General features: G+C 48.5%; 2 protein-coding genes across 2 annotated transcripts in view; one reads left to right on the forward strand and one right to left on the reverse strand.

Annotated features, from left to right (window-relative positions):
* The window catches only part of CALCOCO2 (calcium binding and coiled-coil domain 2), a 286,509-nt gene that overhangs the window by 224,124 nt on the left and 37,382 nt on the right, over window positions 1-25,003 (forward strand). The window lies entirely within an intron of this gene.
* TTLL6 (tubulin tyrosine ligase like 6) overlaps window positions 13,872-25,003 on the reverse strand; it is a 29,168-nt gene continuing 18,036 nt past the window's right edge. The window contains 4 exon segments of the mRNA XM_081805969.1: window positions 13,872-14,592; window positions 19,119-19,180; window positions 19,183-19,469; window positions 19,687-20,234. Of these exon segments, the coding sequence (XP_081662095.1) occupies window positions 19,119-19,180; window positions 19,183-19,469; window positions 19,687-20,234 (897 nt within the window). The 3' untranslated portion in view covers window positions 13,872-14,592.

A 25,003-nucleotide genomic window follows, 5' to 3' on the forward strand; every position in this document is an offset into this window, starting at 1 on the left:
GGGGCGGGTCGCGGAGCGAAGGGCTCCGGGTCGGGGCCCTCATCTCTCCCCTGGGGGTCGGGAGAGGGCACCGAGGGGCGCGGAGGGGGCGCATTTCCCTGGAGAAGCATTTCTTTCCCTCGGGGGTACGGTGCACGCTCTCTCTGCCCGGTCTCGGTTCCCAGATGCCCTGGGCCCCCGGCCTCCGCGGCCCAGTGGTCCCGTGGCCGCCGCCGCAGCGTCTCCGAGGCCCGGGGACAAAAGGGCCAGAGATCTACAGAGCCCCCAACAGACACACACAGTGCCTATGATTCCACGGCTTCATTTTTAGTCTGAACGGTGTCAACGGTTTCCCTTTTTCATTCTGCATTCGGAGGTCTCAGCTGTACAGACCTGGTCTGGGAGCTAAAAGAGTGAGTTCTTACACACCCTCCACCCGCACCAAATACATCTTTTCACCCGGACTACCAGCTAAGTACCTGCTTTGGCATCCTTCTCGTTGGATTAAACTCGGCAAACTTGCTTCTGAAAAAAATAAACAACTTTGTTTTTATGTTTTTAGAGGAATTAAGTCAACGGTGTGATTTTTATTAGTTCTGATTATCTGAGAAAAATCCACACTTTAGTTGTTATCCAGATTGTGTGGAGGAGAACTTATAAACAGAAATGTAATTCGTTTTTAATTTTTCTGTTTTCGATTTTTTTCATAATAAACTTCTATTGCCTATATAACTAAAAATGAACACTATTAAAATAACAATTCCCTGATTTTAATCTATCGTAAAAAAAGAACAGATAATGTATGCTAAAGGAAAAATTCAAAAGTTTCCAAAGGACATACGTTGAAAAGAAAAGTAATGCTTTCTCCCGCTTCTTACCTCAGTCCTTCCCAGAAGCAACCACTGTGCCGAGTTTCTGCACCCTTACAAATAGAGCTCCATTTTATTGTATGGATGTGCCATAACTTATTTAACCAGGCAACTACTGATAGCCATTTAAATTGTTTCCAATTTTTTCTTCCTTTTTTTCTGCTACTATATACAATATTCACGACTCTGTGTATGTATGCAAGTGTATCTGTAGGACATATTCTTAGAAATGGGTCGGATCAAAAGCCTTGTGCATTTTTAATGTTCACTGAATTTAAACTTATTTTCATAGTGTTACTTTAAACAATTTGTGTATCCACTTTTAGAGAACTGTCTTTTCGTGTCCTCCTGTTTTCTATATTTTTTGTTGATCAAGATTCTTACTAATTTGTTTTTACGATACTTTATTAAAATGTAAGATGGGGGGGCACCTGGGTGGCTCAGTCGTTGAGCGTCTGCCTTGGGCTCGGGTCATGGTCCCGGGGTCCTGGGATGGAGCCCCGCATTGGGCTCCCTGCTGGGCGGGAGGCCTGCCTCTCCCTCCCCCTCTCCCCCTGCTTGTGTTTCCTCTCTCGCTGTGTCTCTCTCTGTCAAATAAATAAAATCTTTAAAAAAAAAAAAGTAAGATAGGGTTAAACTTGTGACAGAGGATTTAAAGTTTATCCACCTGTAGGTACTGGAGTTTCCCCAACAATTTTTTCTGGGAGATGGAGCTAAACGACATTTAGCTTTTTGGTCTTTTTATTGCATTATTTTAAGTTAGAAAATGTTCTGATTTATTCAAATAATTGTTCGAATTGGTAGAATGGAGGAAATGGGGTGTAGATTTTGAACTATGGCCCACTTGGATTTTCTCTTGCAGAATTCCATCTGTATTGGAAAATGGGGGGAGATTTGTTTTTTTTTTTCTTAATCATCTCGTCTTCTCCACTCTCCTTAAGATTAGAGGACACAGGGGCACCTGGCTGGCTCAGTCCGTAGAGCATGTGACTCTTCATCTTGGGTTGTGAGTTCAAGCTTAGAGGTTACCTTAAAAAAAAAGATTAGAAGACAGAAAAGTTCCACATTGTACTATGATGGAAACTTCAGAGCTGCAGAATTGAGACTTCAGGCCCAGTGCCCCGCATCCTCTCTCCCTCTGATCCTCAGCCCAGGGCAACCCCCTTCCCCTCCAGCTCACCCGACTCTCACCCAACAGCCTACAAAACACTAAAAATTGAGGTGGTGTCTAAGATACACTCCTCCAGGCATCTGGTAGGTGGGCTTTTGGAAATTCTACCCTTTCACGAAGGGTGATGGTCTGTCTTCCAGGCCTCCAGTTTTCTGGGGAACTGAGAGAAAACAGCCAGTGCCCCTGGTCGCTCCCTCCCACCACCTAGAGATCGCCATGCGCTTATTATGTCCCCAGAGGACACGTGGGACAGCACAGACTGGTGGGGGGGGGGGCGGGCAAGAGGGTCGGTGGGGTTGGAGTTGGGGGGCCAGGGAGGCAAGCCAGGAGTCGGAGGGATCCGAGGGGCGGCCCAGACGGCTCTTTCAGCCACAGAATCCCTGCAGTGAGCCGACCGCCCCCCGCAACCCACGGCGCAAAACTCCAGGCGGGGGCTCCGCTGTCTCAGGCTAGGTCGCAAACGCAGCCCCTTGAGGCTGCACTGGATTTTGCTCTGGGGCGCTTTGGAGCCATGACCAGCGCTTTGCTGGGGGGGTTACTGTTCAGCCCCACACTCCCGGCGCGTTCTTTGGAAGACAATAGTTTGCGTCCATTTATGCACCTGAGATACCAGCCGAGAATCTGGGCAAAAACCCTAAGCAGATCTTTAGAGGGAAGGTCAAGAGAGATTTTGGGCCCTGCAGAGTTCCATCGATGGGAGCCAGGCCCACCGCAGCAGAGAGGATGTCCCGAATATTTACTGAGCACTTACTGCGAGCCAGGAACTTGCTAATAACTTCGGGGGTGCAGGGGTCTCCCTTCTGGTCAAATGCCTCAGGGCCCTGTGGAAGGTTTGAAAATGAGATATACCCCCCACCACCCCAGGTTTTGTTATTAAGTTTGATCTCTTCAGAATTGTTGGAAGAGACATATAGATTGGGTAAATCAAATTTTAAAGGTTTTGTTTTTTAAGTATTCAGGTAATGACTTAATATCTATTTCTTTTTGTCAAAAGACCTCTCTCTCGGGGTGCCTGGGTGGCTCAGTCATTAAGCGTCTGCCTTTGGCTCAGGTCATGATGCCAGTGTCCTGGGATCAAGCCCCACATCGGGGTCCCTGCTCCGCGGGAAGCCTGCTTCTCCCTCTCCCACTCCCCCTGCTTGTGTTCCCTCTCTCGCTGTGTCTCTCTCTGACAAATAAATAAATAAAATCTTAAAAAAAAAAAAAAGACCTCTCTCTCAGGAGAAGTCTAAGGGCTTTATTACCTAATTTCTGACAAAACGACATTTAGCTTTTTGGTCCTTTTACTGCATTATTTTAAGTTAGAAAATGTTCTGATTTATTCAAATAATTGTTCGAATTGGTAGAAACTGCACACTTGGACTTAAGACCTCAGCTCCTGTCCTTTAAAAACGAAAATAGGGCGCCTGGGTGGCTCAGTTGGTTAAGCGACTGCCTTCGGCTCAGGTCATGATCCCGGAGTCCTGGATCGAGTCCTGCATCGGGCTCCTGGCTCGTCGGGGAGCCTGCTTCTCCCTCTGACCCTATCCCCTCTCATGCTGTTTCTCTCTCTCTCTCTCTCTCAAATAAATAAATAAATAAAATCTTAAAAAAAAAAAGAACAAAAAAATAAAAACGAAAATAATTCAGCTCTTCCTTCCTGGAGCAGCTCCAATCCCCACCCCATCTGCCCTCTCCTGTGGATGCCACGTCCCCACATCCCCACCCTGCCTCTGTGGCCAGAGCCTGACTTCCAGGGGTCTTTTCTAGGAGCCTTCTCTTTCTTTGGAGGAGGAGTGGGGAGAAGAGAGCTAAGAAAGGATTTGAGGGCGGAATCCATGCCGCTGGTGGCAGGGGGGGCGCCTGGAGCAAGCAGCTGCAACAGGAATGACCAGCTTCCTTCCTTTTTAAAGATTTTATTTATTCATTTATTTTAAGGAGAGAGAGAGCAAGTGGTGGGGGGGTGCAGAGGGAGAGCAAGTCTCAAGCAGACTTGATGCTCAGTGCCCAGCCCGACATGGGGCTCGATCTCACAACCCTGAGATCATGACCTGAGCTGAAACCGAGAGTGGGAGGCTTAACCAACTGCACCACCCAGGTGCCCCAAGAATGATGAGCTTTTGAACCGTGGCTCCCTCTGCCCTGGACAGATGGTCTGGTCTGCAAACGTGGGACCATGACCCACACTTTGTCCACTCTCCACCATACCCGGGGAAAACCACCATCCCGACACTTCCCAGGAACCGTTTTGGTGTAGACATTGTCTCCTGTCTGATTCCTCCTTTTTTGTGTGTGAGTGAAGTTTTAGAAGGCAAGGGGAAATGAGAAACGGAGAACACTATTCGGCTGTGCAGTTCCAGTGCACAATCCAACCCTTCTCCCTTCCCCTCATGTTCAGGGTTGAGCTGAGAGGGATTTTAAGTTTCAATTTCTGAAACCATTGTTGACATTCTCTGACATCAACTTCCTCTTTCTCTCTCTTGGTGTTTACTGTTTCCTGGAAGTCATCTGAGAAAAGGTCCACACCGGAGAGATGAGTTGTGGCATAGTGGGGGGTGAGGGAACACTATTTTAGACCAAGCGAATGTGGCAGAAAATTGGCTCCTGGTCCAGAGGCAGGAGGATGGGGAAGGGGATGTGCGGCGAAGTTCAAATGTGTGGTGTGTAGGAGTCTAGGTCTAGGCACACACCAGGCAACCCTTCAGCCCCAGGTCAGAGAAAGGACAGGCAGGAGTCTAGAAAGGCAAAGAAGTTAACGATGTTTGGCTGTCTGGGGGTTTATCAGTGTGTCGGGGTCAGGCAGGGGTCGAGGCGATATGTCTGGGGCAGACAGACGCAGCCGGGGTGGGGGTTGCACAGGTGAGGAGGGGCTGCCCGGGGCCCAGGCCTCCCCACTGACCCCACCTGGGACCGCGTGGTGGCTGGGCTCCCGGGACCTGCCCTTTCCCAGCCTCCAGTTGGAAAAGAAGGGGGTCGCTGGTGAAATATTAACCCCTTCTGGGTTCTGAAGTGGGAACATGGGTCCTAGGAGGGTGTGGAGAAAGAGTGGTGGGAGGTTGCACCCCCTTCTTCTTCCCTGCAGCCTGGGACTCAAATCCAAGCCTTTGAACCCCCAACCCCTGGCCGGCGGGAAGGGGCAAGTTCTTGGGTTTCCTCTGCCTCCAGGCTCCTCTTCCGCCAGAGGGAAGAGTCTTTCAGCCCGGTTGGGGGGTGGAGGGTGGCTGAGCAGAGATCCCAGCAGGGCATGCCTCAGGCAGGGTCACGAAAGTCTATCTAGTGAATTGGGGGTGAGGTGGAGCGGATTATGGGCACCCCCTCTCCACAGCCCTTGATCTCAATCGGGACAGGGACTGGAGGGTGGGGGGTGTCTGGGGCCCCCTCGAAATTCTCCTGCAGTACAGCGTGCATCCAGGCCTAGCCGACAGAGTGACGGGAGGGATGCCCTCAGGGCTGGGGAGTCGCAGGCATTTATTGGCCGGGTGGGGTGGCGTTTCCCAGCTCGCGCTCGCTCGGGGCGCTGGGTGGGGGCCCGGCTCGCGTGCCTCCCTGCAGTGAATCAGGCTTCTGACCTCAGCCCCAAGTCAGCCTCACTCCGGAGGGTAAACATCCTCTGCGCTCTGGAAACTGGTGGGACCAGAAAGGTGAGGGGGTGGTGAGGTGAGGGAGGGGGGCGGTAGGAGAGAGTCTGAAAAGAGGGGAGATTCTGAAATCCTGTGTGTCTCCTGCAAGGAATCCAGTGGTGGCCTTCCTTGCGGACAGCTGTGCAGCCTACTGGACGCCAAAGAAGGAGCATCCTATGGGGTGCTGCCTTTCTCCTGCTGGATAAAGAATCTGTTGCTCAAATCTAGGAAATGCGACTTTGGAAAAGGTCCCAGGCTTGGGGACGCGCGGAGTGGGGCGGGGAGGCAGGAAAGGGCTGAGAGGTGCTGGCCCTATTCCCATTCCCCCAGGATCACCTGAAGGACATCCCTCTGAAGGGACACTGGGCATGTGTAAGGGGTTAAGGACAGAGGCAGGACAAGAATGGAAATCCTCACTCCTTAGGAAAGGCAGGACTTGGTCACTAAACTTTAAGAACATGGTTACTATGGCTATCATTTTTTTTAACGTTGAAGATGGTGTGGAAAGAAAGAGCCTGTTTTGACTCCCAATTCAAAGCCATTCTTAGGCTGGTAGAGAGAAGCTGTCAAGTCAAACAGATCCAGCATAGACCTGGATCCCGGTGCCCACCAGCTTCAGGTCCCAGAAAGTGACTTCATTGCCCTGAGCACAGTCTCCTTACCTATAAAAGAGAGCTGAGACTAACAGCTACAGAGTTGATGCTGGAATGAAGTCAGCCAATGGAGTGACACGCCCAGCACAGCATAGCCCAGCTCTCAGTGACCTCAGGGATGTTCTGCCAGCCTCAGCATCCTTTCAGACCTTGCCAAGCCCCGACTGCAGGTGTCCCAGAGAAACCCTCAGCCACTTGCCCTCTGCTTAGTCCCAGCCAAATGACCAGAGGCACCGAGAAGTGGATCAAAGGAAAAGTCTTGGCTTTTCTCCACAGCCCCCGGGGAAGGGAGGGAGTCAGGGAGTTCAGTTTCCTTGGCCCTGGCACCCAGCTGGTATCCCTCCACACCAAGAGGTCCAGTAGCTCTGAGATGAGGTAAATGTGAGTAGATCTTAGCTACTGTTGTCCAGAGACACTCTACAAGCTTGTGTTTTCAACATCCCATTTTTTGTTAAAGATTTTATTTATTTATTTGTCAGAAAGAGAGAGAGCACAAGCAGGGGGAGCGGCAGGCAGAGGGAGAAGCAGGCTTCCCGCTGAGCAGGGAGCCTGATGTGGGGCTCGATCCCAGGACCCTGGGATCATGACCTGAGCAGAAGGCAGACGCTTAACAAATGAGCCACCCAGGCGTCCCATTCAGCACCCTGTTTACTTTAAAAATGAAAATAATTCAGGAGAGGGCCTGGCTGAAAACCCTTCCTGGGTTTAGGACATCAGAAGACCTTTCTTCGAGCTGGCCTCTGGACTATCTGCTCCAGATGTCGCTGCACCTGTTCCTAGTCTGTAAAACTGGGGTAACCGCCATTCCCACCCTGGGGGGGGGGCGGGGTCCTTATGGGAACAGTGACAGAATGGAGGTGACTACACTGGAGTGCTCTGTCCCCTGCGTGGTATTACACTGATGTCCACACTAGAAACTAATCGTGAGCACACAGTTCAAGTTCAAGCAACCGTGGGCCTGGAAGGGTCTCACTGAGGTTTTGCGTGGTCTTGGAGTCATGCCCTAGTTCAGTCTTGCCTCCCACACATATTGCCTCTAACATGACTCCGCCTCTCAGGGCCCAGTTTTCTCATCTGTAAATGGGGATTGAACCCCGCCCCCCCATCAGGTGGTTTGGGGAGCAATAAATCTCCTAAAGCTTTTGGCTCCAGTGCCTGGCGCATAATACGCGCTAAATAAACAGCAGGGACGCGTATTCCTAAATAGATACCGGAGGCAACTGATTGCAATGCCCCCTGCGGGAGACTTTACCTCTGCTGCTTTGGGGTATCTGAGCTGGAGCCGCTGGGGCGCAGCCTGGAGAGCGGCGAGAGGGAGGCGCTTGGTAACTGGCTGTCGGCCCTGCCCTGACCATTGCTACTGGGAGCTCTGGCGCATCTCCTCCAGCCTCCGTCATACTTCTTCCAGCCCCGAGCGGATCCTCCTGGGACCCCGCTGGGGCGAAGGCCAGCTTCTCTGCGGGAGCCGCGGGGACCCGCGCTGCCCGCGGCCGCTGAGCCGGGACCCTGGTCGGGCGCCCGAGCCGGGATGCGCTGGGCTGGGCAGCGCTTGGAGCGCGGCGTCGGGGAGGCAGGCAGGGAGCAACGGTCCACCCGAGATTTTTCCCCGCCCAGAAGCGCGGAGCTCAGCGCCCCGAATCAGCCGAACTCCTCCGGTCGCAAGGAGCAGCAACGCGGGCCTGGGTCGTGGGCAGCGAGGTTTTCTTCTCCGTGTGTCGCCCGGATGCGCCTTTTCCGCGCGCACCTTCTCCGACAGAACCTCCGAACCAGCCCCGCACAGGCCTCTCTCTCCCCGGCGGATCCCCAGTCCCACCCTGCCTTCTAAGTCCTCTCTCCAGATATGGGGAAAGGAGAACGCGCTCCAGTCATGCCCTCCGCCTCCACTTTCCCAGGCCCCCTCTGGCGAATGGCATTTCCCGGCAGAGTCCCCAGGGGCAGAGCAAATGAAAATGCCAAGGAAAGAGGACAGGTTGTAGGGTTTGAGTCTAATAAGGGATGCCCTTTTCCTTCTTCTGTCTTTCCCTCCCCTCAAACAGGCACGTTGGAAAATAATCTGGAATTTTCAAAGAATCAGGAAATTTGCTGAGGGATGGAGACCCAGAAGAGAACAGGCAATCCAAGCGCTTTTCTTCTCCCCATAAGAACCCAGCCCCTCCATCAGATATGAATACAGCTACTGTGCATCTTTCCATGAAATATAAATTTCCCAACCAGGCTGCAAAGAATATGAATTTTCATAGGTACACTGAGCCCTTGAGGGGCACGAGGCCATAAGAGGGTCTATTCAGGCTATGTCAAAATACAACCAAATTAGAACTCATATGAAAACCGAAGATCTTGATTCAGATCTTTTATGTTTAAATAAAGAGGGGGGGGAAACACTTTCGAAATATCTAAATAATTGGAAATATTCGTAAATATATTCATCTCACGGGGCCTTTGTTTGGTTGGTGGGTGTGGCAGACAGAATCTGGGACCTCAACTAGCTATTTTCTGGTCTAAAAACAAACATACCGGGTCGCCTGGGTGGCTCAGATCGTTAAGTGTCTGTCTTTGGCTCAGGTCCTGATCTCCAGGTTATGGGATCGAGCCTCATGTCAGGCTCCCAGCTCAGCGGGGAGTCTGCTTCTCCCTCTCTCCCTCTGCCTCTCCCCCTGCTTGTGTGCTCTCTCTCTCTCAAATGAATAAATAAAATCTTTATTAAAAAAATAAAAAATAAAAACAAACATACCCCCAGACACACATCTCCTTTGAGCCTCTGCTTCTCAGCTATGAAATGGAAAGAGCCCAAGTCCCATTCAGATGGTGGGAATTGACTTCGGTGAGTTCAGGGTGGAGAGGTGGGAGGGTGGAGAGAACGGGAAGTGCAGCAGGCACTGAGTCGGAGGCTCCAAAACTAAGTCCTGGCTCTGTGTCTTTGATGGCCCCTAGCCGCAGTGTTCTCATCTGCAAGAGGGGGATAATACTGATCTCACAGGACTACTGTGAAGAATAAACAAAGCAATACATGTGAACGTGCTTTATCAGTATCAGACTTTCCCTGGCCTATCCCAAATTGAAAGGGGACCACGGCAAGGAAAGCAAGGGTCCAGCTTGGGCCCTCACCCAGGGATGGGTATAAGCATCCCCACGGCTACTCAATGCCCTGACACGTGACTCTGCTGGCTCAGTGTCCCCCTCCGCCGTGCCAGAACCAAGGGGAAGCCAGAGTCTGCTGCAGCGGGCCTGCTTCAGCCCCTGTTAGCTTTGGCCACATTGTGATGGCCCTGCTGGGTTTGCCAACAGGATTTTGGTGTTTGCTCTCCCGCCTGGCATGACTGCTGAGGCAGCTGGCATTCTTCCCAATTACCCCGCCGACCAGTGTTGCTCGCATCAAGAGGGATCGGTCTCAGCACGCCTGCTCAGTATCCTGCTGCTGCCACCCTTTTCTTAGATGGATGGGGGCCCTTTTCATTCCTAAGACTCCTGGGCTTGGGAAAGCAGGATGGGGGAGTGACGGCACAGTCTTTCCCTTTAAAATGGCTGCACAAGAAGTACATTCTCAAGGATTGAGAGGAATCAGGAAATAAGCCAGGAAAAGAAATCAGACAGAGAGCCAGAGAAACCAGGCACCAATTCTAGATTTTTTTTTAAAGGACTTGTTTTGTTTTCCCACATTTCTTTCCTTGTGTTTTCTGGGGGATAGTAGATAGTTCAGGAGTAAAGAGGATGGGGGACCCTTGCTGAAGGTCACCCCAGACCAGTCAGAGTCTATGGGTCAGGAGAGTCAAGGCGGACGTATGATTAGCAAGGGACTGATGGGAAGAACACATGCTCAGAGGAATCACAATCCCTCCCACCCGAGGCAGCTCCTGGAGCCTCCAGCCACCTCCCTCAGCACACAGTGCGCACTCACGAGTCATGAAATACCCTCCACGCGACACAGTGCCTACTTGGCTTTCCCAGGCTGCTGGTTAATAACTTAGAGTCATGGCTGAAGAACGCAAAATAATTGAAAGCAATGCTTAGTAAATTGCAGTTCCACGGTCTTCATTGCCTTCCTGACAATTTGCAAAACCCATTTCATTGCTTTTTTAGATTCCTTGAATTGAAATGCCACTGTGTGCTGTAATTAAGCTAAGTGACATGCCAGCCATAAAGACAAGGGTTGTGAATGATTACAGTGGGCTCATGTAATCACCCAGGACGGGTGGGGGAGGACGCTTGAACGAGCGGCCAGTCTGCCTGACTTCCACACCCCATCAGAGTGGAAGGAAAACTGGAATCTGTAATAGCCCTTTGAAAGCTAGGGAGAGTTTCCCTGGCCTGTGCGAGGTGAGCTAGGGGTTGTCCAGTGTGGGGTGAGCCAAATAAGTGGTTCCCAAACATGGCTATGCATCAGAACTCTCCAGGGGAGCTTTCTAATCCAGGTCAACACCCTACCCCAGACTGACTATTCTGGTTTTCAGGGGGTGGGAGCTCACGTGTCTTTTCAGCTGCCCAGGTAGTTCTGAGCCTGGAGAACCTGCCCAGTCCAAGATGGCTATTTTTAACCATCTGGTCTTCAGGAAAATCATTTTTGCACTTGGAGGGTTTTTCTTCAGTGCTGCTCTTTTAAATACATCTGGGGACAGGAACTCATCCATCTGCTTTACGAAACGGATGCTCTGATTTCCATGCCCCCAAAGCTCCCTCTCCCAATGTTTCTATTTTTTTTTTTGAGGGGACTCAGTTCTTTTCTTTCTTTTCTTTTCTTTTTTTTTTAAGTAGGCTCTATGCCCAGCATGGAGCCCAACATGGGGCTTGAACTCACAGCCCTGAGATCAAGACCTGAGCTGAGATGGAGTCAGATGCTTAACCAGCTGTGCTACCCAGGCACGGGACTCAGCTCTTTTGAAGCTGTCATTGTTGTTCCCTTTTTCTACTCCCTTCCCTTCACTCAGCTGCAATATCCAAGCTCTACCGTGCTTTTCTCTCCTGCCTCCTTCTCTTTCCCACAGCCCGCCATCCCAAGAGGGGCTGAAAGGCTTGAAACCTGGGCCACCAGAAGAGCACCCTAACCATTCGCCCACACTGGGTCTCTCCCCTTGCCAGTCATCCATTCTACTATCTCTTACCAGATTTGACTTTGTAACACTAAAATCCCCCATTCAAAGTCTCCAGTGGTTTTCCGATGAATTATGTACTTCCCAGGATAACGTTTTAGACCCTCAATTTTCACTCATTCGGCAAATATTTACTGAATTTTTATCATGTCCTAGGCACTAGGCTAAAAGCAGGGGATATAAAGATTTAAAGACATGGTACAGCCCCTCAGAGAGACAGCCACGTAAACAAGTTCACCATCACGAGGATGGAATAAACGAGGGCACTGTGGTCTCTGGTATGGTCTCACACACTATCTTCCCATTGTCACCTCCCAATTTTCTTTTCAGACCCAGCCAGATTGGACTAAACTTTACTTCTCGACCATGTCCGGGGTTGTTTTTGTTTTCTTCTGGACCAGTATGCCTCATACCACACCTCATATCCACTTTTTTTTTTTTTAAGATTTTATTTATTTGCGAGAGAGAGAATGAGAGACAGAGAGCATGAGAGGGAGGAGGGTCAGAGGGAGAAGCAGACTCCCTGCCGAGCAGGGAGCCCGATGCGGGACTCGATCCCGGGACTCCGGGATCATGACCTGAGCCGAAGGCAGTCGCTTAACCAACTGAGCCACCCAGGCGCCCTCATATCCACTTTTTAAAATCATATTGTGGGGAGCCCGGGTGGCTCAGTCAGTGAGGCACCTCTTGGTTTCAGCTCAGTTCATGATCTCAGGGTTGTGGGATCGAGCCCCACGTCAGACTCCACACTCGGCGGGGAGTCTGCTTGAGATTCTCTTCTCTCTCTCCTTCTGCCCCTCTCCCCACCTCTAAAGTAAATCTTTTTAAAACAATTTAAGATCATATTTATCTTTTCCTGCCATCTCAAATGTCACCTCCTCTGAAGAAGGGGACTTGATCCTCTCAGCTGGTGTGAAGGCATTTCCTTCTCAACTAATGACACTCTTTGATAGTGGCACTTAACTCAGGCCAGCTCTCTGTGGACCCATCTTACTCCACTGCACACTCCATGGGGGCAAGGTCTGCCACAAGCATTTTTTGTCCCCCACAAGCATTCAGCAGACAGTTGCTCTGCATAGTCCTACAGGTGAACAAGCAGGAGGTGCGTGGGGCCTGCCATTTTGCCTTCTCGTTGGATAACCCAGACCTGTTGACGTCTCTAAGCAGGACTGGCTACATAATGTGGTGAGTGCAAAATGAAAATGCGGCGCTCCTTGTTCAAAAACTGCTCAGAATTTCAAGAGGGTGACAACAGAGCATTTAACCAAGTGCAGGGCCCTTCTAAGTGTGGAGCCACGTGAGACTACGCAGATGGCGTGCCCATGACGCTGAGCCTATTTCTAGGATCAAAGGTGCCGGCACCAAATTGTCCCCTAGAAAGACAAATAATTCTGACTTCACCTTATTAACAGACTTCCTTTTTATCAGCTTAGGAACCTTGACTGGCTGGGGCTGGCGACTAGGGAGAAAAGGGGAGAGATGTAGAGGTTCTAGAAAGCCCCATTTCAGCAATTCTTATAGCTTTCGTGTAGTCCAGGCTATAATCTATGGCAACCTGATGACGACAATGGAAAAACTGACCTTCTATCAGTCCGTTTGGAGGTTTCTAAATGACATTGGGAAAGGGCTGGCAAAGGGAGGGTTAATTTTTTTTAAGTTTTCTCTACGCCCAACGTGGGGCTCAAACTCACAACCCCGGGATCAAGAGTCACATGCTCCACTGACTGAGCCAGCCAGGTGCCCCAGGAGGGTTAATTTTTTACTAGTCTCCCTAGATGTAATCGGGCTTCCTTCTTCTGCCATCCAGATGGGCCTTGACTTACGTACTAAGAACTACTCGACACTAGGAGTCCTTGAAAACCAGGCCTAGGTGGAGATGAAGGTGTTGTGTATATGTGTGCTTCACAGCTGGACACAAATGGCTTCTCCATTCACTACTTTGGATAATTAAGTGAGGAGTACTATAGGCTTCAAATATCCTAGAATCCCCTGACATCCTTGAGGCCAGAAATTCATCCCATTAGGACTTCATAAAGCAAAGCTGAATCAACATTGTGAAGCGGGTTCTCGACTTCAGACCTCACCCTTCTTCCACCCCTGCCCCATACTCCTCCTCCAAAGCTCATTCCTGGGATCTAACTCAGAAAGAGCAAGTGAGGCAAAGTCTTGGATCACATTCCTGGAGAGGGTAGAAAATGAACTAGCAAAATGAAATGTTATGCCTGGAGCCTAGCTAGGGTTGATACTGGGCAGACACATGGCAGCCTCAGGGCCCCCAAAAGGGCCACCTCAGGGCCCCCAAAAGGGCCACCTCAGGGCCCCCAAAAGGGCCACCTCAGACACCAGGCTCCCAGCAAGGAGAGCAGGGCTTACCATTCATCCAAAGAAATTCTTCAAAGGCTCCTGACGCATTTTTGGTGAATTTGGAGCTTTCTTAATGAGGAGTGCTCAAGAGAACTCTCTCTCCCACTTCCCCCTTCCCATTCTCACTCTGGATCAGGCTCACCATCCCGGTATTGAGCATGGCGATTTATTTTAATGTACACTTCAGGGGAAGATGCATCATTTCTGCAGGTTGGTGGAAGAAACACCTGCAGGCTGGGTACTCTCGCCTTACTTCTTCATCAGCAGGATTGATGTGGATGTGGACTGGTAAGGGAGGTAGCAGGAAGGTGTTGGGCACTGAGGTGGCTCATGTGGGAGGAGGTCTGGTCTGTACCTGGTAAAGTTATACCTGCCCCAATTCCCTTACTCAGGGCTCAGAATCCTCCAACATGCCTTGCCCTTTCTCTGTCTTTTCTCTTTGGGGTTGAAAACCAACTGACACAGACCTGTTGGTAGACTGAGGGCTTTGGATTCCTGGAAACTTTGAGTCCTTCTCTGAAACGCTCCTCCCTTCACATTGCTTTCTCTGGGGGGAGTGTTCTGGATGATGGTGCCATCTGAGGGACCCATAGGAATGCCACTGGTGGGGCAACTGGGTCTGTCCTGGGCAGCACCAACACGTCTCAGAAGTCATGGTCCTACAGCAATGTAAGTTAACTGGGAGGGCACAAAAGACAAGGCTGTTGGCCCAGTGGTGTTAATGGGAGGTAGTTATAAGACCAGGATATCTAGATGAGGAAATAAAACTTTCAGTTGACTCCACGGACATTGTAGACACTTTAAGAATCGATAAATCATTTCCTGGGAGTAAGAGGTGGAAAGGGGGAAAAATGGCAGAGATCCAGTCTGATTCTGAAAAGAAAAAACAAAACAAAACATTTTTTTCTTAGATTTTCCTTTAAAATGTCCTCTAGAATACTCAAGTCAATTAACTCTCATCACTATCCTGTCTAGTAGGTCAGGAGGCACCCAAGTGATCCACATCCACTGTCACCAGAAACTCATTTTACCTTTGCACCATTCATCTTCCTGCATCCTTACGGCCCTGGACATTTGATGTGGACCATTTAAGAGCAGGCAAGATGGCTGGTCAGAGACAAGAAGTGGTAGTGGTTAAGTGCACAGCTGTAGGAGCTCTGAGTGTCCATGTGCAAGTTACTTAACCTCTCTGGCCCTTGGCTTTCTCCTTTGAAAAAAGAGAATTACAATGGCACTCACCACACAGAGCTGCTTTGAGGATTGAGAGAATGTATGCAAAGCTTTTAGTACACCAAAAGCAAGTGTGTCTTGCTTCAGTCCCTGCTGGGCTCATCACCATCAACACAGTATCATCATCATCCTCATGCTCATGATCATCATCACCACTGCAGGTACCGTGTACTCACTAGGGTGCCAGGCACCCCACTTTAGCAAGCCTTTAATCATCTTAAAATCTACAGAAAGGGCTATTTATCCCTTAAAACTCAACTGTTGACAGATCTGAAACCCGAGGCTCATTGACCCACTGTGAAAGTGGATCCAGAGGAAGGATGATGAGATTGTAGTGATTTAAGTAGAGACATGGAGGGGGCGCCTGGGTGGCTCAGTTGGTTGAGCGACTGCCTTCGGCTCAGGTCATGATCCTGGAGTCCCTGGATCGAGTCCCGCATCGGGCTCCCTGCTCGGCAGGGAGTCTGCTTCGCCCTCTGACCCTATTCCCTCTCATGTGTTCTTTCTCTCTCATTCTCTCTCTCTCAAATAAATAAAATCTTAAAAATAAATAAATAAATAAATAATAAAAAAAAAACCCTAATTATAAGTAGAAACATGGAGGAGTTTGTCAGAGCTCCCTTCCTCACATGGGGCAAGATGGAAGAAACATTGTGCTATTTGTCCAGAAGCCATCACTTATGTGAGGTTGGGCGAGTCGTTTACTGTCCCCAAACCTTAATTCTCTTCATCTGCAAATTGAGGATAAATAATGAGGTCTTCTTGCCAAACTCACAGCATTGACCTGAGGATTACATGAGACACGGCACCTCTACTTGATGTGTGGAAGGTATTACACCAACCAGGAGAGCCCCTGATCCATAATTTGGACCTCTGCTCTACTCTTTCCTTCTTTCATTCAACCATTATTTATGATGCAAAAGCCCTATTCTTAAGCCACATCATCCTCCATTTGTAAATCAATGCATCGATAGCAGGGCATTGCCCTGTATATAACTAGATTTTATGAGTTTGCCTTGTATGTGTCAGTCCTTTGCAGACTGGTTAATTGGGGATTTTTGGAAGCCATCACTTGACATAAGAGCAGAGAGCCAGCTCTGAGATCTGGTGACCCCACACAGCATGCTAAGAGGCCCTGCCTGGTCTTGACTACCTCTGTGACCTGCAGAAATGCCTTCACTGAAGAGCTATTTACTATGCCCTTAGCTCAAACTGAAGACTACTAAAAATGCCATTGGAAAGAAAGATAGTATGGTTTGGGAATCAGAACCATCTGACTCAAATCCTTGCTCTGCCACTTAAAAGCTATGGGACCTCCCAAAGGTTAGGGCTTATGCTTTTTGAGCCTCAATTTTTTTTCTTCTCTAAAGGGCACAATTGTGATTGGAATGAGATTAGATTAAAAAAAAAAGAAAGAAAGAAGTATATGTAGAGTGTTCTGGCATCTCTATGGTAGGCTACCAAAAAAGGAGGAACTATTACCATCATTAATATTCATTAAAAAGTCAGTGCCTTCAGCCACTGTCCACTAGAGTAGTAAAAGTCTATAACAGAAGACTCTGTATGACAAACTGCTCTTAGAAATTAGAGCCAGGGAAACAAGTCTCTCCTAAAGAACTAGCTACCTATTTATCTTTACTTTTGAACTTATTTTTACTCACTGAGGAGAAAATATCAAAAACTTTTCTGCCAACAAAATCGCAGAGATTCTCAGGGAGTCTGAACCCAAGCTGGACTTCGCTAAAGAATGACACAAAGATGATGTAATGAGCACTGGGTGTTAACATGCACCGGAGGAGTAACTGAACTCTACATCTGAAACTAATAATACGCTATATGTTAACTAATTGAATTTAAATAAAATAAGTTAAAAAGAAAAAAAATGACACAAAGAGGGGCGCCTGATGTCAGAGATTCAACTAAGCAAGAAGCGCTCCCTGTTTCTAGCTCACTATAACCCAAACCTGATGTTGAGTTACCAATCACGTAAGTACCGGTATGGGGACACCTGGTGGGACAGTCGGTTAAGCCTCCGATTCTTGGTTTCAATTCTCTCTCTTTCTCACTAAAATAAATAAATCTTTTTTTTTTTAAGATTTTATTTATTTATTTGACAGAGAGAGACACAGCGAGACAGGGAACACAAGCAGGGGGAGTGGGAGAGGGAGAAGCAGGCTTCCCCGGAGCAGGGAGCACGATGCGGGGCTCGATCCCAGGACCCTGGGACCATGACCTGAGCCGACGGCAGACGCTTAACGACTGAGTCACCCAAGCGCCCCTAAATAAATCTTTAAAAAACTTTTTTTTTTTAAATTTTAGTACTGGAAAATTACAAACCGAATATAGTAGGGGTGGGTTTGAGCTCCATAAGGATCGGGGAGTTTTGTTCCGATAACAGGCCCATTGGTCAGTCCTGCCTGTCACAGATTCCTCTGCCCAGGCCTAGGTCTAGATGTAGGACAGTCCTCACTACCATAGCTGAGATACTTATTCAAGAGACAGATTCCCAGGGTTTCATCCCAAGCCTCTTGTGTCAAAAGTTTCAGGGGTGTGGCCCAGAAAACTGTAGGCTTAACAAGGGCCCCCCCATGATTCATATTGTCAGGGAAGTTTGGGAAACACCAGGCCCAGTTTTTCTCTGAGGGTCGTGAGAAGGGCATCAGAATCATGGAGAAGACCTTCTCAAATGCAGATTCCTGGGCCCCCCAGGACCTACTGAATCAGAATTTCTGGAAGCAGGCCCTGGGATATGCATTTTTACAAGCACCCAAAGTGATGTCTATGGGCTGATGTTTACTCACCCACCCTCCTGCAGCATGAGCTACTTGGTCACGAGGGGGCAGGGTCAAACTGGTGGTCACAGTCCGCTTTAGTGACAGGAGTGAGGGAGATGATTAGAATGCGTAGCCTTGGGGTGCCTGGGTGGCTCAGTCAGTTGGGCGTCTGCCTTAGGCTCAGGTCGTGATCTCAGGGTCCTGGGATCGAGCCCTGCGGTGGGCTTCCCGCTCAGCAGGAAGTCTGCTTCTCCCTCTCCCACTCCCTCTGCCCTTCCTCCTGCTCATGCGTGCTCTCTCTCAAACAAATAAATAAAATCTTTTTAAAAAAATGCGTAGTCTTCCGGGCGCCTGGGTGGCTCAGTTGGTTAGGCGGCTGCCTTCGGCTCGGGTCATGATCCTGGAGTCCCGGGATCGAGTCCCGCATCGGGCTCCCTGCTCGGCAGGAGTCTGCTTCTCCCTCTGACCCTCCCCTCTCTCATGCTCTCTGTCTCATTCTCTCTCTCAAATAAATAAATAAAATCTTTAAGAAAAAAAAAAAAAAACGCGTAGTCTTCTTCTCTAGGCAGCCAAGCAACATGAGCCCCTCTACCCCACATGGCGCTACGCTGTAGAGCTCTCTTAAGTCGGTACTCCCCTCCCTCCTGCAGCAGCCCTATGTTCTGACAGAGGGCTCCTCGCTCTCTCCTCTGTCCTTGCACGCGGTGGCATCAAAGCTTTTCCAAGGTCTTTGTTTTCAGATCTTCTCAGTCCCCACTGTCCTGTTGGTTCTGTCCCTTCAGTGCCTGTCATGACAGGGCCAGCTTTGGGGACAAGCGACCTGGGCCGAGGCCAGGCTGGCACTGAATGAAACGTGTGGAAATCAACCTCTCACAGCTGACATGGTTCCACTTCTGGGACCCGCGTTAATGACTCTCAATTGTAGCCATCCGTGGAAGACAAGCAAAGTACCCCCAAAGCAGTGTGGACACACACGGTGGTCATAACAGAATCACACATTGCCGGGGGGCGGGGGGGTTTGTGTGTGTCACATTTTGACTGAGGTCAGTCTTTTTTTTTTTTAAGGTTTTATTTATTTATTTGACAGAGAGAGACACAGCGACAGCAGGAACACAAGCAGGGGGAGTGGGAGAGGGAGAAGCAGGCCTCCCGCTGAGCAGGGAGCCCGAAGCGGGGTTCGATCCCAGGACCCCGGGATCATGACCTGAGCCGAAGGCAGACGCTTAATGACTGAGCCACCCAGGCGCCCCTGACTGAGGTCAGTCTCAATTGTTCACTTACCTGTATGTCTTTTATCAATCCAGCCATCCACCCACCTCCCCGACATTCCAGAAATATATACACGCGGTGCCGGCCGGCGAAACAAGCACATGAAAGGAATATGGGGGGGCCTACCTAGTCCCTCTCACATCCTTTTGGGCCGGAGATCAGGCCGCGGCTATACGCTTCCCGACTCGGTCTCTCGCGGCACTACTGTGGCTCCTGCTGGGCCTCGGATCCAGTCGGGCTGGGGTGGCAACCACCAGCAGATCACTGGGAGACACGTCGCGGCTGGAAGGACCGTGCAGGAGCAGGACGGAGGACAGACGCAGCTGCCTCTTCTCGCCGGAGCTTCGGCTGCTGCAGGAGCACTCCCAGGGCAGGCAGCGGGTTTCTGGAAAGGCGAAATCATTGGCATCATCCCTTTGTGCTGCAGGGCGAGGAGCCCATTGCCAGCAGAGGCCACCTCCCGCCGGGGTCCGCTGGCTTCAGGCCAGCTCAAGTTCCTGACCCGGAACCCGCCTCTGGTCCTCTCCTGCAAGTGGCTTCTCTTCCCTGTTGTCATACTTCATGCCCCTCCACTGATAGGCTCAGCTGAATGCGCCTCACCTGAACGGACAACCAGGAATCGTCGAACAGGGTGCTTGTCAAAAGCGTTCTGTTTTTACCTTTTTTTGTATTTTCAATAAGACCAGAGACTCCCTAAGGATGTGGACTATGTCTCCACCACCAGGCGGGGGTGGGGGTGGGGTGTCTCCCTGAGGGCGGGGGCCGCATCCCCCACCGCCACCCCAGACTGGGCCCTCCTCCAAGACGAGGACCGCTTCTGTTAGCGACTCCGTCCCCTAAGCTCTTGGCACAAGCCTGGACCCACTGGCACTCACGTGACTTGTGATTCGGCCCCAGCTTTGGGTTGTAGTAAGCTGGGAACAGGGCGAGCTTCTCCCTCAGTGGAACCTTGGTGAACAGCTCTGACATCAGAGGCTGCTTCGTCGTCTCATTCTGCGGCGCAGTCCAGCTTGGCTTCAGACTTCCTAAGAAGCTCTGGGATCTTGTTGGAAGAGAAATTTTTGATACTTTCCCCTGGATGAGGTCCTGGGGGAGGGGGTGCTGCTTGTATTTAAAGACCACCGTATCCACCTCGGGGCTACTGCTTCCAGAGCTGGTTATCCCGGTCCCGCTCGGCAGAGACTCTGGGGAGTCTGAGACCTGAGTGGCAGGATCTGGGCAGGTTTCTAGTGAGGTTAAGGGCTGGAGGAGAAAACAGTCCATAATGAGATTGTGGAAGCCTAGGGCTCCTTCCCGTGCCTTCTTGATTTAAACAAACAAAGTAAGCCAAGCTCATCAGCAGCAAGAAAGATTAGAATAGTTTCCTAACCAGGAATTGGCTAAACACTAGGGCAGAGGATGGTGGGTATGTCCACAGAGCTTCCGCTGGGTTTTTGTTTTTGTTTTTAACAAAAGAGAGATTTTAAACACTAGAAATTGGCCGTCAGAAAAATAGGCATTATTTCCCAGCTATTAGACTGGCAAAAATTAGAAAGCAGCTGGTGGGATGGGGCACTCTAGGGACCCTCATGCACTGCGGATGAGAATGTAGACTGGTACAGACATTCTGGTGAACCATCTGGAAACACTCAGTTAAATAATATTACAAATACTCTGTGTCCCAGCATTTCTGCTTCTAGGTATACATACTAAATGAGTTATTAGATAACTCCTTTTTAAAAAGTAGGTACACCAATGTTCCCAGCAACATTATTCACAATAGCCAAAAGGTGGATATAACCCACATGTCCACCAACAGATGAATGGATGGAATACTAGTCAGCCTTAAAAAGGAAGGAAATTCTGATATATACTACAACATGAGTGAACTTTGACGAGATCGGGCGCGTTCAGGGTGGTATGGCCTCAGACAACATGAGTGAACTTTGAAACTTTATGCTAAGTGAAATAAGCCAGACACAACAGTACAAATGTTGTATGATTCTACTTATCTGAGGTACCTAGAGTAGTCATAGAGACAGTAAAACAGAGAGGAATGAATAAGGCAGAAAAAATATTTGAAGAAATATTTAAGAAATAATAGCCATAAACTTCTCCAATTTGGTGAAAGACATCAATTTATAAAACCAACAAGCTCAAGAATCCTAAGTAGAATAAGTACAAATAAAATCACACCCAGATGGGGTACCTGGCTGGCTCAGTTGGAAGAGCGTGCGATTCCTGATCTCTGGGTTGTGAGTTTGAGCCCCACATTGGGTATGGAGATTACTTTAAAAAAAATAAAATCTTAAAAAGGAAATGCCACCCAGACACATCATAGTCAAATTGCTGAAGTCCAGAGATAAAGAGAAGAGCTAGAGAAAAATGACACATTACATATAGGGGACAATGTTATGAATACAGCTGACGTCTCACTAAAAAAGAAAAAGAACACCAGAAGATAATGGAACATTTTTTAAGTGCTGCAAGAAAAAAAAAAAAATGTCAACCCAGAATTCTAGGTCCAACAAAAATAGCCTTCAAAATGAAAGCTAAATAAAGACATTTTCAGATAAACAAAAACAGAAAATTCATCACCAGCAGAGAGATCTGCACTACAGTAAATGCTAAAGAGAGTTTTTCAGGCTAAAGAGACATGACATCAGATGATATATATACATACAAATACATATGTTACATATATACATATATATTTTTTAAATATCTTTCCTCTTGGGGCGCCTGGGTGGCGCAGTCAGTTAAGCATCTGACTCTTGGTTTCAGCTCAGGTCATGATCTCGTTGTTGTGGGATTGAGTCCTGCGTTGGGCTCCGTGCTCAGGGGGAAGTCTGCTGGAGATTCTCTCTCCCTCTGCCCCTCCTTCTCATGCTCTCTCTCTCAAATAAATAAATAAAATCTTTAAAAATAAAAGGGTGGGGTGGCGCCTGGGTGGCTCAGTCATTAAGCATCTGCCTTCGGCTCAGGTCATGATCCTAGGGTCCTGGGATCGAGCCCCGCATCAGGCTCCCTGCTCTGCAGGAAGCCTCCTTCTCCCTCTCCCACTCCCCCTGCTTGTGTTCCCTCTCTCAGTGTGTCTCTCTCTGTCAAATAAATAAATAAAATCTTAAAAAAATAAAAGAAAATAAATAAAAGAAAAAAAAAGAAAAACAGGCTCAACAAGAAAAAGAATAGGTCATAGAATGAGATAAATGACCCAATCACATTTAAATAAAGTTTAAATGCATATATTAAAAAAAAAAAATCCCTACTTTGCCAAGAAACATACTAACAAAAGATGGTGGATAGGAGAATGGGAGGTGAGTGTAGAGATAAAAGGGAAAAATAAATAAATGAAAGATGCAAAGGCTTTGAATGAACCAGGGCTTTTTATTAAATTAACCCTCTGCACATGAAATCCAGAAAAGAAAAAAAACAATAAAATGTTACTGCCTTATTTTTAAAAATCTCTTTGGAGTTAAGTAGTACTACTTTACATCTTAGATTAATGAGAGAAGAACAAAGGCAGTCTTAAAAAGTCGCAGTAATATTAAAATAGCAGCTAATGCTTCCTGAATCCTATGTGGCAGGCGTCACTCTCCACATTTTCATGTATTCTTCCATTTAAGCCTCAAAGCAATCCACTGGTAAATACTATTATTAAAATTCCATTTTTTAAAGATTTTATTTATTTATTTGAGAGAAAGAAAGAGAGAGTGCAAGAGCAGGAGGAGGGGCAGAGGGAGAGGGAGAAGTGGACTCCAGCTGAGTGCAAAGCCTGACAACAGGGGATTGGATCCCAGGATCCTGGGATCATGACCTACGCTGAAGTCAGATGCTTAACCAACTGAGCCACCCAGGTGTCAAAATTCCATTTTTTTTTAGATGAGGAAACTGAGGCTTAGGGAGAGAAGAGTGACTAGATGCAAGTCATTAGAGGAGACTCCAGGATCCAAACAGAGGCAGCCAAATCCCAATGCATACTCTTTACTCTTTTTTTTATTGCAAGAACAAAGGAACCCCACATACACACACACATAAAATTTGCTACCTTAACCGTTTTTAAGTATACAGTAAGTAGTGTTAACAATACACCCATGTTGTGCCACAGACCTCCAAGAAGACTCCCCGCTTAGTAGGGAGCCTGACATGGAGCTCAACCCCACACCCATGAGATCATGACCTGAGCTGAAACCAAGAGTTGGACGCTTAACTGACTGAGCCACCCAGGTGCCCCTCAGTTTTTTTAAAGATTTATTTATTTATTTATTTGAGAAAGAGCAGGGGGACGGGCAGAGGGAGAGGGGGAAAGAATCTCAGACTCCACACTGAGCACAGAGCCCAATGGGGGGCTTGACCCCACGACCCCAAGATCACAGCCTGAGCCAAAACCAAGAGTCAGGCACTCAACCAACTGGGCCACCCATAAATCCTTTGCCCATTTTAAAATCAGTTTATCTTTGGTGTGAGTTGTAAGAGTCCTTTATATATTCTGGATATGAACCCCTTATCAGACACATAGTTTGAAAATATTTTCTCCCATTTCACAGGTTGCCTTTTCACTCTGTTGATTGTTCAAGTTTGATATAGTCTCACTTACCTATTTTTGCTTTTTTTTTAAAGATTTTATTTATTTATTTGAGAGAGAGCACAAGAGGGGGGAGGGTCAGAGGGAGAAGCAGACTCCCTGCTAAGCAGGGAGCCCGATGGGGGACTCGATCCCGGGACTCCAGGATCATGACCTGAACCAAAGGCAGCTGCCTAACCAACTGAGCCACCCAGGCACCCTTGCTTTTTTTTTAAAAGTTTATTTGTTTGTTTGTTTAAGTAATCTCTACATGCAACATGGGGCTTGAACTCACCACCCTGAGATAAAGAGCCACACACTCTCCGACTGAGCCAGCCAGGCGGCCCTGCTTTTGGTGTCATATCTGTGAAATCCAATGTCATGAAGTTCCAAAGCCTACTCTTTTTTTTTTTAGATTTTATTTATTTACTTGACAGAGAGCGATAGCGAGAGCAGGAACACAAGCAGGGGGAGTGGGAGAGGGAGAAGCAGGCTTCCCGCTGAGCAGGAAGCCCGATGCGGGGCTCGATCCCAGGACCCCGGGATCATGACCTGAGCTGAAGGCAGACGCCTAACGACTGAGCCACCCAGGCGCCCCTCCAAAGCCTACTCTTTTAAAGGTGTTTATCGAACTGTGGCTGTAAACCTATTAATAAGTCATGAAATTAATTTAGTGGATTGTAACTGGTATTTTTATTTATTTTTTTTTAATATTTTATTTATTCATTTGAGAGAGAAAGAGAGACAGAGAGAACACAAGCAGGGGGAGAGGCAGAAGCAGACTCCCTGCTGAGCCCCGACATGGGGCTCCATCCCAGAACCCTGGGATCATGACCTGAGCTGAAGGCAGATGCTTAGCCAACTGAGCCACCCAGGTGTTCCAGGCACTGGTATTTTTGAAAGAACAGAACAGAAGAGAAAAAAAAATATCAAAGGAGTTACCATATGTAGTAAGTATGGCTCATCATTGTTTTAGAAACTTTTTTCCAGTGTGTGTATGGATGGATAAAATAAAACGGATTTCTACTGTGGGCTATGGTTAGGAACTTGAAAAGCATCACATTCTTCCATACTGCACTTGGACCTGGCAAAGGCCCAACAATGCCGAAGGTTTTCCAGTACTTACAATACAGTCATCACATAGCCGTTGGTGGGCCTGACTACAGTAAACACAAAAAAACCCGTTCTAGAACTGTCAGTACCGGGGCGCCTGGGTGGCTCAGTCGGTTAAGCGTCTGCCTTCGGCTCGGGTCGTGGTCCCGGGGTCCTGGGATCGAGCCCCGCATCCGGCTCCTGCTCAGCGGGAGGCCTGCTTCTCCCTCTCCCACTCCCCCTGCTTGTGTTCCCTCTCTCGCTGTGTCTCTCTCTGTCAAAGAAATAAATAAAATCTTTAAAGAAAAAAAAAAACCTTAAAAATCAGCTGTCACATTCAATTAATATATTTTTTTTTTTAAGATTTTATTTATTC

The sequence above is a fragment of the Leptonychotes weddellii genome, chromosome 15 (genome assembly GCF_054177405.1).
Source record: "Leptonychotes weddellii isolate Sample4059 chromosome 15, ASM5417740v2, whole genome shotgun sequence".
Classification (NCBI taxonomy): Eukaryota; Metazoa; Chordata; class Mammalia; order Carnivora; family Phocidae; genus Leptonychotes; species Leptonychotes weddellii.